General features: G+C 35.8%; 1 protein-coding gene across 1 annotated transcript in view; it reads right to left on the bottom strand.

Moving 5' to 3' along the window:
• Positions 1-2,868: 2,868 nt before the first annotated feature.
• The window catches only part of LOC115439662 (DNA-directed RNA polymerase III subunit RPC1-like), a 79,730-nt gene continuing 66,557 nt past the window's right edge, over positions 2,869-16,041 (bottom strand). The window contains exons 12-15 of the mRNA XM_030163536.1: positions 13,465-13,629; positions 10,973-11,104; positions 5,632-5,764; positions 2,869-3,028 (exon numbers count right to left, since the gene is read on the bottom strand). Of these exons, the coding sequence (XP_030019396.1) occupies positions 2,880-3,028; positions 5,632-5,764; positions 10,973-11,104; positions 13,465-13,629 (579 nt within the window). The 3' untranslated portion in view covers positions 2,869-2,879. The remainder of the gene's footprint in view (positions 3,029-5,631; positions 5,765-10,972; positions 11,105-13,464; positions 13,630-16,041) is intronic.

Genomic DNA, 16,041 nt, shown 5'->3' on the forward strand with positions numbered 1-16,041 from the left:
ACGCGCCATTGGTACGCTTGATGCTGGTTTAACGGCTCTCAACGTTGCCAGATGTCTGCAAGTGCACGAGTCCACCATCAGTAGGCTGAGGACACGATTCCGTGACACAGGGACCACTCGGGACAGACCAAGATCCGGAAGTCCACGTGTGACCACCCGTAATCAGGATCGCCATATTCGATTGGCCCATCTCCGTGACCGTCAACTCAGTGCAACAAGGACAGCAAGAGAGACCCACTGTAAATTTCACAGCTGGATATAAATACCTCATATGAAACCAATATTCAGAATAAAACTCCCATATAAACCAATACCGAAACATACTTACGTTTCTTTTGTTGTTCAGTATACACTCGGCCCTCCGTTCCTTTTTAAGAAAATGCTCAGTGACCTTATCATACCAAGTAGGCGTCTTTTCCAGGGACTGGACCAGTGTCCTCTCTGCTCAGATTGCCTTGGCCCATTGTGTTGTGGGTGTAAGACTTCAGCCTTTTTAAACTACAGATGCTCCTTTCACTCCGACCTAGCCGACAGTTTGATTGATTTTACTATCTACAAAACGATATTAAACTCAAACAAGAAATGATTAAATTATGGAACTGAAACAAGAAAACGCTGAAATTATGTTAAATCGAAACAAGGAAGTACAACGAGTGTGTTTTATTGACAGTGCAAGAAATGAACGAGTAATTTCGTAGTGGTTTCTCTCTCAATTTCAAAGCAGAATGGTCAAAGGTCATGAGCCCAAATGAAAGTCCATATATGACTTCCTATCAGTGCTCAATAGTTACTATACTGATATCTGTAACTACATGTTACAAACCATCAAAATATGACCGATTTTAAGTAAAGGCAAATTTTAAATATTTCAAAAAATTCGTCAAAATTTCTCAAAACTGTGAACAAACTTTGAAGACATTATCCCATGGAAGCTAAATTTTTAAAATTAATCTGACCAGTAGTTTCGTCAGAAGTGATGTTTGAAGATGGTTAATGAAGACAGCGAAGATGCCGATCGGTTGTTGAGATAAAAATTAAATTCACGTGAAAGTGACAGTAAAATTGTACGGCAATTCATACCTTATTTAATTGTTGAGTTGGGATTCAGAGAAAACAAATTATACAAGAAAAACAAATTTCTTTTGGGGTCTTTTTGGGCACCACTGTTTTAGTGTAATCAGGATAAAACAGACAAAAGAAATAACAGGAACATTATTAAAAGCAATAACTATAATAATGATAATGATAATAATAATAATAATGATGATAATAATAATAATAATAATAGCAATGAGGAAAATGGAAAATTTTGTTTTTTCCCTCCAATCTGTTTTCGTCAGGTCATTTTGGACTGCTATTACCAAATATGCACATATTCAGTACGAAGCAGCAAGAGGAAAACTGAAAGAAAACTGTAAAATGACCCTGATATTAGCACTGGTGTGATCTGTCCAGTTCCTTTGAACAGGTCATATGACGATAAGAAAACTGAAAAGACGGTCAACCTCAAACAAAACTGTAAAGAATGTTCTTAGTTCCCAGATTTTTATTACATTAAATGCACAACAACATTTCTTACAGGATGGAAAATGAAAAAGTTTGACCATGACATTTCTCCTGACCTGAATTGTGAAGGAAAATTCCGATCTGCACATCAGCGCCCGAAGAGGTTTCACAAAATGACTCTTTGCAAACAGAAGATGGTCAGCGGTACAAAAACAAACAAAAAAAGATGCTTCATAACTGAAAGGTCATTTTTTTGTGCGGCGATTTCAATAAAATATTGACACTGCATCAGTGTTAAAAGGAAACAGAATTCACTGTTCTTCATAACTGAGGAACTGATCTTTGTATGGCAGTAAAGTCTGAAACGCAGGACTTCAAATGTTTTCAAGTGTGTTTTCTTCTTTTCTCAGTAATTTTAGCATCTGCTTCATTGGTGTGATCTGTCCAGTTCCTTTGAAAAGGTCATAAGACAATAAGAAAACTGAGAAGACGGTCAACCTCAAACAAAGCCACATAACTGTAAAGAATGTTCTTAGTTCTCAGATTTTTATTACATTAAATACACGACAACATTTCTTACAGGATGGAAAATGAAGAAGTTTGACCATGACATTTCTCCTGACCTGAATTGTGAAGGAAAATTCCGATCTGCACATCAGCGCCCAAGTAGGTTTCACAAAATGACTCCGAAAACAGAAGATGGTCAGCGGTACAAAAAAAAAAAGCTTCATAACTGAAAGGTCATTTTTTTGTGCGGCGATTTCAATAAAATATTGACACTGCATCAGTGTTAAAAGGAAACAGAATTCACTGTTCTTCATAACTGAGGAACTGATCTTTGTATGGCAGTAAAAAGTCTGAAACGCAGGAATTCAAATGTTTTCAAGTGTTTTCTTCTTTTCACAGTAATTTTAGCATCTTCTTCTGCTAAATTCTCTCTCTTATTTAATTTTTTTTTTTTTAGAATGTTATCACAGTTTGTGGCACCAACAGAGACATCACATCAAACCAAAGGTGATCCATTTCCTCTTCTATCCCCACAACGAGAATTCTGACATTTTGTTTTCAAGTGTGTTTTCTTCTTTTCTCAGTAATTTTAGCATCTTCTTCATTGGTGTGATCTGTCCAGTTCCTTTGAAAAGGTCATAAGACGATAAGAAAACTGAGAAGACGGTCAACCTCAAACAAAGCCACATAACTGTAAAGAATGTTCTTAATTCTCAGATTTTTATGACATTAAATCCATCCCCACAACGAGAACTGACATTTTGACAGGCACTTCTGCACATGCTCACCACAACCCCAATGTGTCAGACAGACGAAACAGAAACAGAAAAAAAAAAAAAAAAAAGAAAGAAAAAGTCCCACTGCTGTTATGTGATCAGAGGTATGTGAAAGTCTGCGTGATCAAAGAGGAGGGGTCTTCTGACCGGAGACGGGTCTTTGTCGGCTTTGTGTAAGAGCTTGAACAGTCCTGTACCGATGTTCATGGGGATTCCCATGATGATACACTCAGACACACCTGAGGAAGACACACAGCAAATGTAAAAACACTGGAGTTTAAGAAGTACAGAATGTCTGAAAAGTCCCTTTACAGCACAGGTGTCAAACATGCGGCCCGGGGGCCAAATCCGGCCCGCCAAAGGGTCCAGTCCGGCCCTTGGGACAAATTTGTGAAATGCAAAAATTACACTGAAGATATTAACAATCAATGGTGTCAAAATCATTTTAATTCAGGTTCCACACAGACACATAATCTCAAGTGGGTCAATCCAGTAAAATACTATCATAGTAACCTATAAATAATGACAACCGCAAATTTTCTCGTTGTTTTAAGGTGAAAAAAAGTAAAATTACCTGAAAATGTTTACTTCGACAAACTTTCCTTTTTCAAAAAAAAAGTGAAAAACCTGAATAAATATGAACAATCTGAAATGTTTTAAGAGAATTACAATTTTTCCAATATTTTGCCTGTTAGTAAATATTTTGTGTTTTTGTAATTGTCAAGTAAGTTGTAATGCACACGTGTAAATGATAAAAAGAGGCAGAACACTGTTAAAATTGCACCTGTTTTTCTTAAGGCATTTTAAGTTGTCCATGTTATTCAGATTTTTAAGGAAACTTTATACATGTAGAAAACATTGACATCATTTAATTTTACTTTTGTCACTTATTATTTTACTGTTCCGGCCCACTTGAGATCTTATTGGGGTGAATGGGGCCCCTGAACTAAAATGAGTTTGACACCCCTGCTATACAGTTTAATACAGGGGTGTCAAACTCATTTTAGTTCAGGGGTCACATTCAGCCTAATATGATCTAAAGTGGGCCGGACCAGTAAAATAATAAAAATAATAGGATAAGAACTTATAAATAATGTCAACTCCAAAGTTTTCTCTGTTTTTGAGTGAAAAAAAGTAAAATTCTGTAATAAAAATGTTTACATCTACGAACTGTACTCGAACGTAACATGAACAAATATGAACCTGGAAATTCTTAAGAAAAATAAGTACAATTTTAACAATATTATGCCTTAGTTTATCATTTATACATGTGCATTACAACTTACAGATCACAGTGGATCTACAAATACACCAAACATTTAGTAAGAGGCAGAACATTGGTACAATTCCACATACTTCTCTTAGGACATTTGAGGTTATTCATATTTGTTCAGGTTATTCATATTTTGCTTGTAAAAGGCTAGTCTGTAAACATAAACATTTTTTGTGTAATTTTCCTTTTTTTTTTTTAAGTTTTAATTATTCATAGCTTATTATGATACCCACTTTAGGTTAAACTGACCTAAAATTCTTTTGACATCCTTGATTAAGTTTTCTCTCTGTTTTTGAGTGAAAAAAGTAAAATTCTATAATAAAAATGTTTACATCTACGAACTGTACTCGAACGTAACATGAACAAATATGAACCTGGAAATTCTTAAGAAAAATAAGTGTAATTTTAACAATATTATGCCTTAGTTTATCATTTATACATGTGCATTACAACTTACAGATCACAGTGGATCTACAAATACACAAAACATTTAGTAAGAGGCAGAATATTGGTACAATTCCACATACTTCTCTTAAGACATTTGAGGTTATTCATATTTGTTCAGGTTATTCATATTTTGCTTGTAAAAGGCTAGTCTGTGAATGTAAACATTTTTTGTGTAATTTTCCTTTTTTTTTTAACAGTTTTAATTATTCATAGCTTATTATGATACCCACTTTAAACTGACCTAAAATTATTTTGACATCCTTGATTGTTAATAATGGTTGCTATGGGCAACAGCATAGTACCGACATGCAGAAATGAGCTGTTATGAATCAAGATTAACCTGTTTAACCCTGACCATATTTTCAGGGGAAAAACGCCTAAAAAGACATACCCAAAGTAAATGAAGAATTACTTCACAATAATAAGGTTCATATGGATGTTCTTGGTGTCTATGGACATTTAGAGACCTCACAGAATCTATTCCCATTGTCTAAAATATTGTATCTATTACTATGTCTGAGGAAACTGTAACAAACTAAAAGAGAAATTAGAATTTTTTATCCTCGCCTGTTTTTTTTTGGATTGACGATGATACGCATAAATTAATTGTTCGTGTCGGAGATTTTTAATAGCGTATATTTCACCCCACAAAGATTAAAAATCATGTTTGAACATTAAAGTTTGCACTAAAATACACTTTTGATGTACTTTTATTAACATTAGGGTCTAAACTTTGAGCAAAAGTTGAAAAAAACATCCATTGTCCTGATTTATTGTATTTTTATAGTAGATGAATATTAATATAATTTTTTCAGCCCACGGGTGGGCCGATAGGGCTAAAGGGGTTAAAGATTTTAAAAAATGGATAAGGCGGTGGCCAAAGTAAGGGGTCATCCAGTTGTGGTGCCACATATTCAGTCAAAAGGTCAAAGGTCATCATTTACAGTGGCTGACCTTTGGACCAAAGAGTCGACTGTGATTAAAACCTCTGATAACCACTGAGTGCATAGAACAAATCTGATGAACAGATCTCATGAGTTGCTTTTGTTGTACATTCTTTAAATTGTAAAGCAACTTTGCGGACCCCCTGTGCAGTCGACTTTTATTACAGCTGTGATTTACCGCAGACTGAATCCTTTTGACCGAAGTAGGCGGCGTCGAACAGATGGTCGGCTGTTTTCTCGAAGGACGCCAGCATGAGAACACTCTCCTTCATTTTGGCCAAACCGAACCTGGTGATGCCCAGAATCTCCCCCTGAACAGAAAGAAGAACAGTTCCTGCCTCAAGTGCTGACTGAATATAACACAGACTGAGGTAAACTATATGGACAAAAGTATTGGGACACATCATGTCTACAGCTGTCAGATGTCCTGTTCAGGCTGATTTGAGATCTAAATTTCAGGAAATTATCTCAAATCAACATGAACCAAGGTTATTATTGTTAACGAAAACTAACGAAATGACGAAAACGAGAATTGAAAGAAACATTTTCATTAAGTGAAATAAATAAAAACCATAATTTGAAGAAAAAACAATAACTAACTGAAACTGTATTGTGAGCTTACGAAACTAACTAAAACCTATAAAAATTATGGATAAAATTCACTTCGTTTTTCAAGGTCAAGGCAAACTTTATTATCCCCGAGGGGCAATTTGTTCTACAGCCAGCAGTTTCACACGGACAACAAACCAACAATAAATACAATAAATAATCCATTAAAAACAACAGCACCAACATTACAAAGAATTATTCAGCAGAACAATGGCTGCCGGAACCAAAGAATTCCTCATCCTATTGGTCCTACATTTAGGAATAATGTATCCGTGACCTGATGGAAGCAACCTGAACACATCATAAAGGGGATGACTGGGATCATCCAGGACTGACTGAGCCTTCTTCAGAGTCCGCCTCTGGTACAACAACACAGTCAGATCAGTGAGTGTGGTGCCAGCAATTTTGCTGCACACTTTAGTGATGCTCTGCAACCTGTTCCTATTTTTAAGGGTAAGCAGCCCATACCAGCTGATAAAAGAAAAGGTCAACACAGACTCAATAAAACAAGAATAAAACTGTTGCGGGGCTCTTTCCCACACTGCTCAAAAATTATAACACCACAGGCGTAGTTGAAAGTGCAAAAAACTTGGTGGTTTATTTTGCCGTCGGCCTCCCAAAGTGCAGTGCAATATTTACAAGTGAAGTCAAAAATGGAAAAACAAGCCACAAAAAAAATACTATTTACAAATGTACAAAGCACAAGAAAAAAAATGCACCTGAACAGAGTTCTCCAATAACTCACCAAAATGTCACAAAAAATCTCACAAAGGTTAAGTGATATACAGCACAGTTGCCAGCTCTGCCACTCAGAGTAGACTGACTTACCAGGGCTTCAGCAGCCTCCTATTAAACTCTAAGCCCCTCCTTCTGGGCCGGTCAAATAAAGACTTTTTTAACAAAACATATTTTTAACAGTGTTTTTAAACGTAATTATTCACAACCGAAGTAAACATACAACACTTCATAATTCAATAGATTTTCCAAGTAATTACCTAACATAGCCAAAGTAATGCTGGTTATAAATCGAAAGGATGCTGAAAAACTGGTCCATACTTTTATCTCCAGCAGACTGGACTACTGTAATGCACTCCTTACAGGTCTCCCAAAAAGCACCACAGACAGACTTCAGCTGATTCAGAACTCTGCAGCTAGGTTATTAACCAAAACCAAGAAGAGAGAGCACATTACTCCAGTGTTGGTTTCCCTGCACTGGCTACCGGTAACCTACAGAATTGATTTTAAGATACTACTCCTCACGTATAAAGCTCTAAATGGAACCGGACCAAGTTACATTGCAAACTCACTGATCAATTATGTACAAACTAGAACACTGAGGTCATCAAATGCAGGGTTACTAGCGACTCCCAGAAATATTACAAAGAAAATGGGGGACGCAGCCTTTACTAACTATGCACCAAAGTTATGGAATACAATTCCAAAAGACATTAGAGAAGCCAGTTCTCTGAATATATTTAAAACCAAATTAAAAACATTTTTATTCTCATTAGCCTTTGAAAGGAGATAAAAATGGGGTCACAATTCAGGAACCAGGAATGTGCGGTTTTTATTTTTATTTTATTGTATTTCTGTTTTTATTTTTTATTTTATTGTATTTCAAATTTCATCTTATTCTTGCACTTCAAAAATTCTATGCGTAATCAAATATTTTAATGTGCGCTGCTTTTATTTTTATTTTTATTTTATTGTATTTCTCTCAAATTTCATCTCATTTCTTGCACTTCAAAAATTCTATGCATAATGTGCGCTGTTTTTATATTTTTATTTTATTGTATTCCTAATCAAATCTTAATGTATTTAATATTGTATTTTTCAATCAATGTGAAGCACTTTGGGCTACAATTTCTGTATGAAAGGTGCTATACAAATAAAGTTTATTATTATTATTATTATTACCTAACCCAAATACCTCCTTCCTTGAAATAAAAAATACAGAAAACAAAAACACTACATAATTAAGTCACATGATTTGAAAACCGCACGACATTTCCCCTATAATATTGCCCCGGAAATGACCCCTCGTTCTTTTTCCCCTTGAATGATGTGGCGGGCATGACAGAACGCCAAGACAACACGGACCCAGGTAAGTGCTTGAAACTGTTGTAGATATGTATGCAGTTACCTTAAAAATGCTGCCGAGTGTGCACCCTTGGTTGCGCTATAGTTTGGACGGGGAAGAGAGTGTGAGTGGCGAACTGATGAATGATTGCAAACACAGACGGGGAGAGACTGAATGACATGAGTGTATGTGTGTGCGCGTGCCGGGTCGCGTGTGCTCCGCACGTAGCAGGAGACTCAGTGACGGGGTCGCTCCATCACAAAAACATTTTCATAAAAGTGTTATCCACTTTGAAACTGCAAAGTTTACGGTAAAAATACATCCTCTGATGAGCCTTTTTACATCCAGCATCCACCTGAGATTCAAAAGTTAGCCTGTGGTCCAGCACCATTCCAAGATATTTATACTGCTGAACCACCTCAACAGCCTCTCCATTAATGATGACAGGAGAGAAGACTGGAGGATTCTTCCTAAAATCTACAATCATCTCTTTGGTTTTAGACACATTCACATTTAAAAAGGACGTGCTACACCAGTCCGTGAATTCAGGCTCTACAGGGCCATGATCAGGGTCCTCATCCCTAAGAAGAGACACAATCACTGAGTTGTCTGTAAACTTGAGATTTTGAGTTTTTGTTGTTGTCAAGTGTCAAATTGATATGAAGTTGATTAATTTTCCTCAAGCAATTTTAGCTAGCGGCACTTCGCAGTCCGTCACTTGTTTAGGGTCGTCTTCTGGTCTGAACTCTACCTGGAAACATGCAGACTAAAACTGGGAGTAAGCACCAGAGTCCTGTATGGGATTAATTTGAATACGCAGGCGAGGAAGATAAAAAATATGAAAAAAACTAAAACTAAACTAAAACTAAGCATTTAGAAAAAAAAAAACAGAAAACTAATAAAAACTAGCAAACCTGCTCTAAAAACTACTTAAAACTAACTGTACCAGAGAAAAACAAGTCAAAACTAAATAAATCTAAACTATAATGAAAAATCCAAAACTATTATAACCTTGGCATGAACAGGACATTTTACAGCTGTAGCCATGATTTCGTAACCCAATACTTTCGTCCATATAGTTTATAAACATCAATATTTACTTGTAGGTTAAAGCTGCGTAAGACTTTTGTCACCAATTTTTCATCAAATCTGTAAAACCTGAGTCATAGTCTAAGTATCACAAATCCGTAAGTCTTTCCGTGATTACGCACCTGAATCTCTTCCCTCAAGGAGAACAATTTTGAAGTATACTTCACCATGAAAAATCCAGTTGTTTCAGGTCACTCGGGCATTTTCGGAAATTTGTTGCGATGCGCATTGTGGGAAACAGAGCTATGACTTGGGTTTTACAGATTTGATGAAAAATTGGTGATGAAAGTCATGCGCAGCTTTAAGTGAGATGTGAAGAAAGTAGATGGTTAGTTGTGGTAGAGAATTATTGTTTACAGCCGTAGCAGGAAAATATTTTAGAAATTTAGAAGTAGAACATTTTTACGGAAGAGGATTAGGGCCACTGGAAAAAATTTTTAAAAATTAAGGTCCAATATATATATTTTTAATCACTAGAAAATGGATGACTGACAAACTACCCACATTAGAAGACTGGATAGAACTTGTTAAAGAAATTTCCCTGATGGAGAAATTCACATTTGCATTGAAACTAGAACATGACAAATTTGAGGAATGCTGGAAACCATGGATGAACTTTATGAACACTAAAAAGGAACAAATCGTGACACCCACTGTTTTTTAGCTACTATATTACTGTCACTTGTATTATTATTATTATTATTTTAATGTTTTGTTGTTTTTTTTTTTAAAAAAAAAAGGAAATAAAAAAGAAATAAAGAAGTGAAAAACACGATATACACAGAAAAACAACATTGTAAAATTGTATATGAGCATGTGAATGTAGAACATGTAAATTCTCCGTTACAACAACAAATAAAAACTTGAATTATATATATATATATATATATATATATATATATATATAATATATTATTATTATTATTCTGAGATCAAAGTCAGAATTCTGACTTTGATCTCAGAATAATAGTAAAAAATGTATATTGGAACTTCATTTTTTTTTTTTTTTCAGTGGCCCTAATCCTCTTCCGTACATTTTAAATTATAGTCACAGATTAAAAAACACACATATACATACATATATATATATATATATATATATATATATATATATATATATATATATATATATATATATATACACACCAATGTTGAGAGAAATTCAGTAAAAACCATCTCTGAGGTATTTTGGAAGCAAAGATAACAATTTAATCCAAACTAACCGATGCAATGATATTTATCCCAATATAAAACTATATTAGAACATTTGTCTTTCTTGTTTTAATAATAATAATAATAATAATAATAATAATAATAATAATGGATTAGATTTATATAGCGCTTTTCTAGACACCCAAAGTGCTTTACATTATTGATCCATTATTCATTCGCTCTCACATTCTCCCTCTGGTGGTGGTAAACTACATCTGTAGCCACAGCTGTCCTAGGGCAGACTGACAGAAGCGTGGCTGCCAATTCGCGCCTCCGACCACCACCAAACATTCATACGCATTCATACACCAGTGAGTGGCACTGGAGGCAAGGAGGGTGAAGTGTCTTGCCCAAGGACACAACAGCACATGGACAGAGCAGGATTTGAACCGCCAACCCTTCGGTTATTGGACGACCCGCTCTACCACCTGAGCCATGGCTGCCCCTATAGAAAACAAACACCTGAATTCAACATGTCCCAATACTTTTGTCCGCATCGTGTATGCATATTGACTTCTTCTGGCCGTACCTTGTAGGACATGAGGTCTGCCAGCAGCATGACATGACGCCGATCGATACTCATCCCGTGATTCACCATCGTATATTGGATCTCATTAATAATCGTGGATCTAGCGGCTTCGATACCCAACGTCTTCTCCACCTGAAAACAGAAATGAAGCCGAATTTAGCTGTAGTGATGTTTGGTCAAAATGATGTAAAAATGCTTCATCGTGACCTTTTGATACTCCATTCTTGGAATATTATGCTCCATCTCAGCCTCGTCTTGCTTGTTGTTAACGTAAGTCTGTACTGGTGCGACCCATGACTCATAAAAACACTTCTCTGAAGAGCTTCACTCAGGAAATTATGCATATTCAATTCTGTATACAAGTGGAAAGGTTGACATAGTTCACCGGTCCACAGTCGGATCAATCTAACAATGTCTCTACTCTCCATCGAAGTGCAAGTCAAGCCAGGTCAACTCCAAGAGCATGACGCAGAATGATCAGTGGGAAAAAAAAAAAAAAAAAAAAAAAGAACAGCTAAGGGCTTGAAGGAAACATGGCAACAGCTTCCATCTCAGTTCACGCGTCGATATGTGAAAGGTTGAACAGAATTCTTCAAAAACAACTCAATGATTTACGCCTGTTTTTAATTTCTGTGCTGCACACATATCCCACCTTCAAAATTTTACTCAAACACTGACTAAAACTAAGCCAGTCCTGTTATCATTTTTAATTTTTATCCTTTTAATATGTTGGACTTTTATTGTGCTGTTCTATTTGTATGTTTTTTGTGAAGATGTGCATTTTCATATTGGAGTGGTTTTGTGGAGAAAAAATGGAACTAAATCTCAATTAGCGTAAAAACGTCACAAAATTGAAGATGAATAAAAATCTTATTTTCCAGAGATATAACGATAATCAACAGGAGTACCACAGTAATAGTTGATTTGATGATGGTGTGTTATAATTTCTTCTCTTTTTTCAATAATTTCATAACTGACCTAGTCTTTTTTTTATAGACTGTATATATTAGTCATATACTTCTATACTTCCTCCTACTCCATTTCAGACATAAAATGTTGTTAAAAAGCCACAATGAAATAGTTGTACATTGTGTGACATTTTTTGCCTTTTTTTGGTTAAATTATTGACTTGAATATTCTGGAATGTTTTGTTTAAATTTGTAATTTCTCTTTGCGTTTTGCTCACCTTTATATTTTATTCCTATTTACACTATATTGCGAAAAGTATTGGCTCACCCATCCAAATAATCAGAATCAGGTGTTCCAATCACTTCCATGGCCACAGGTGTATAAAATCCAGCACCTAGGCATGCAGACTGCTTTTATAAACATTTGTGAAAGAATAGGTCGCTCTCAGGAGCTCAGTGAATTCCAGCGTGGAACTGTGATAGGATGTCACCTGTGCAACAAATCCAGTCGTGAAATTTCCTCGCTCCTAAATATTCCACAGTCAACTGTCAGCTGTATTATAAGAAAGTGGAAGTGTTTGGGAACGACAGCAACTCAGCCACGAAGTGGTAGGCCATGTAAACTGACGGAGCGGGGTCAGCGGATGCTGAGGTGCATAGTCCGAAGAGGTCGCCAACTTTCTGCAGAGTCAGTAGCTACAGACCTCCAAACTTCATGTGGCCTTCAGATTAGCTCCAGAACAGTGTGCAGAGAGCTTCATGGAATGGGTTTCCGTGGCCGAGCAGCTGCATCCAAGCCATACATCACCAAGTGCAATGCAAAGCACCAGATGCAGTGGTGTAAAGCATGCCGACTGTTGTCAAGGCAACTGACGAGGAGGTAGATGATGATGTCCAATAACACACTAAAGGTTGAAATTTAGAATTTCAGAGTATTTTAATGAGTGCCCTAACTTGTTTTTACCTTCCAGTACTTTTATTATTATTACTTTTTTCTGATCAGTACTCTATTTTACAAGTGTGTATTTGTGTTTGTCTGTGTAATAATTGTTTTTATATGTTTTAGCTGCGTTTATGTTTTGTTTCTGTTTTTGTTTGGATTCCATGACTCATGGAAACACACAAGAATTCCAATGTACCTATACCGTGATGTATCGGTGGAAATGGCAAATAAAGTCTATTCTATTCTATTCTATTCTATTCTATTCTATTCTATTCTATTCTATTCTATTCAAATAAAGACTATTTATATCCTCCAATAACACACTAAGGTTGAAATGTTGAATTTCAGAGCATTTCTATGAGTGAACGAGAAGGGGTTAAAATGACTTTGAATGTATTTAATGAAATGCCATAGTTGTGTTGTTCCAGATTATATTTTATGACTAATTCATATAGAAAATGAAGCCAATTCCTATGATTCATACACTTTTTCTTTTCACTGTGTAAATCCACAAAGATACGAATAAAAGAAAAAAACACTCTGACCTACATTTTCATTCATTCATGCTCTTTCCTTATACATCTATATAGGGAACACACGCTACTTGACATATTTACAATCCACCTTCTGCGGACTCATACCTCGTAGGTGTTGTTAGAAGTCGTCCTACTTCCTTTCACTCCGTGCGTTGCCATGACAGCTCTCAGGTTGTCGCCCTCCACCAGGAGTTTGTATTTATTCTTTCCGCTCTGTTCATCGATATGAATGACGGCTCGGGCCACCTCCGGTATTCCTTGAACCACCACCTGCAGGAGGGATGGAACGGAAGCAGAGAAACTTCAGCAGACTAAGAAATGACGCATGAACTAAAGTTTTTCCAGATGTGATGTAAAGTTAGTCTGAGAAGAGACAAATTCGATCAGGTCAATCGCCGCTGAATGACAGTTTCAGAATAAATGTCTGGGGAATGGAGTCTTTACTTTTACTGGTTCTTATAGTTTATGTGCTCCTCCTGGTCTGGGTTTGTCTGAGCTGGAGCATCACTGAGGTTTTCTAAAGACGCATGGAGGTTTGATGTAATGACAAGAAAAACCAAGACAAAACCGAGCTCAGTAATCGCACAAACAAAACAAGTGTTCGGAGAACGCAAACCCCCGCCAAGCACGCCAAACGGTGCGCATGTGTGGATCGACCATTTCTTTTTAAATTAAACAGTTTCCAGGTTGTTCCATGCAGCAGAAAAAGTTGAAGCTTGGTACCAGTCATATGTATGTCAAATTATATTAACCCTTTCATGTATACTGGTCACTCCAGTGGACAGTTATTCTACAGCTGTTCTCTTGTATATTCATGGATTATGTTGTTTTAGTTCCATATCAGCCAACACAGTGGACACTTATGCACCATCCCATAATACACTGACATTCATACCATTACTGTAACTTTGCTGTTCTAGATAAACCTGACATGATAAACATGTTTTAGGGTAAATCAGTTGCTAATTGATGTTAGACTGTAATTAACTACTTTCCTAATCAAAAAGTTGGGCTTTTTTTGCATATTATCTCCATGAAGTGAGTAATAACTAGTATTAGAGTACGATAAAATGTGAGCTGCATGAAAAATGTTTTTATTTCGTAGTTTTCAAACAGTATATCACTTTTCGATGATCGGTTTTAATCTTTGGTTTTAATCTTTGCTTCAAATATTAAACGCATGTCCAGCTGAATGGACATTTTTGTAACTCCATGAAAAATAGCTTCATAAAAAATTTCAATCACATTGTTTTTTCATGCCTAAAGAGGAATAAAAACATTCAGGAAAAAAAAAAAATCTTGACTAAGGTTCTCAAAATTCATGCACGAAAGGGTTAAATTCCAATCAATATTTGTTGAGTTATAATGAAAAAATGTGTCGTAAATGGGATTTTCAAAGTTAAATTGAAATGTCCACATAGTCCACATTCCACAATAGATGTGGACAATTTGGTGCCAGATACAAGATATTGTTAACAGCTATGGGTGTAACAAATTGGAGGCTAATCAGAGTCGTTCTGAATTTTTGATGAATTTTTGAAAATTGCTCAATGATGAGAGATAGGAAAATTTGAGATTTTGTGACCTTGCTGTGACCTTGAACTTTGGCCTACTTGGCCCAAAATTTAATGGGTTGGTCCCAGGGCCTAGGCCTATCTGTGGGTACAATTTGGTAAAGGTGGTTGTAATAGTTTTCCCGTAAAGTTGCAAACAAACAAACAAACAAACACAAAGCAAACTGATCACAATACCTCCTGGTGGAGGTAAGATTTATCACTGATTTTAGGCAGAGTTATGACAGTTAGGGTGTTACCAGGTATTAACTACACAGGGTGCCCAAACTTTTGCATTAAAACCAAACAACAAACAGATTATATAAAAAAGTCCAACATTGGAAAAGGAGTGGGATGAAGTTTAATTTATAATCTCCCTTCAACCTACCCTAAATTTTTACACAAAACACAACATTGCCATACATATCAAGGGTAGACTGTCCATTTTGCAGCAGCATTTCACATTAAAGTAAACTCTGTCCTTTTCGTAGCGGTAATAGCGCACATATCAAAAACCGAAATAAACTCTATCCATTTGATTCACTTGTTCCATTGGCAGATTTTTTGGCTTAATTAAGGTTTTGTTTTTTTTTCTTTTTGCTTAATTCAAGAAAAAAAAATCCGATGATGGAACAAGTGAAAATGATCTTGGTTAAGATTTCTTGAAATAAGATTTTCAAGATCTACTGTCTAAACAAAAGTTCTTATCTCTCACTGAAAAGTTACTCTTCAGGTGATTATGTCTTATTTTAAGTGATGAGATATTTTGACTTGAAATGAGAAAAATACAATTGGTAAGATTTGGATTTTTGCAGTGCAAGTCCATTCTCATATGCCAAATTTCGCAACTCTACGTTGTGTGACTTCCGGTTGGTATGATAACGTATGTAAAACTTGTTTATCGTTAATAACTTCTGTTCATTGTAGCGATTTCAAACTAATGCCACATTATTGGAAATTCAATTTTCTATCCATTACCTGCCTCATTTGTCACACAACGTTTATATAAATTTTGAGTTATTGGCATCTGAAGTAGTATTGTTTTGTATCCCAGAAACACCTGAATTCAACATGTCCCAATACTTTTGTCCATATTGTGTTTCTGCAAGTGGTCATAACTTCATCAGAA

Source organism: Sphaeramia orbicularis, chromosome 19, assembly GCF_902148855.1.
Source record: "Sphaeramia orbicularis chromosome 19, fSphaOr1.1, whole genome shotgun sequence".
NCBI lineage: Eukaryota > Metazoa > Chordata > Actinopteri > Kurtiformes > Apogonidae > Sphaeramia > Sphaeramia orbicularis.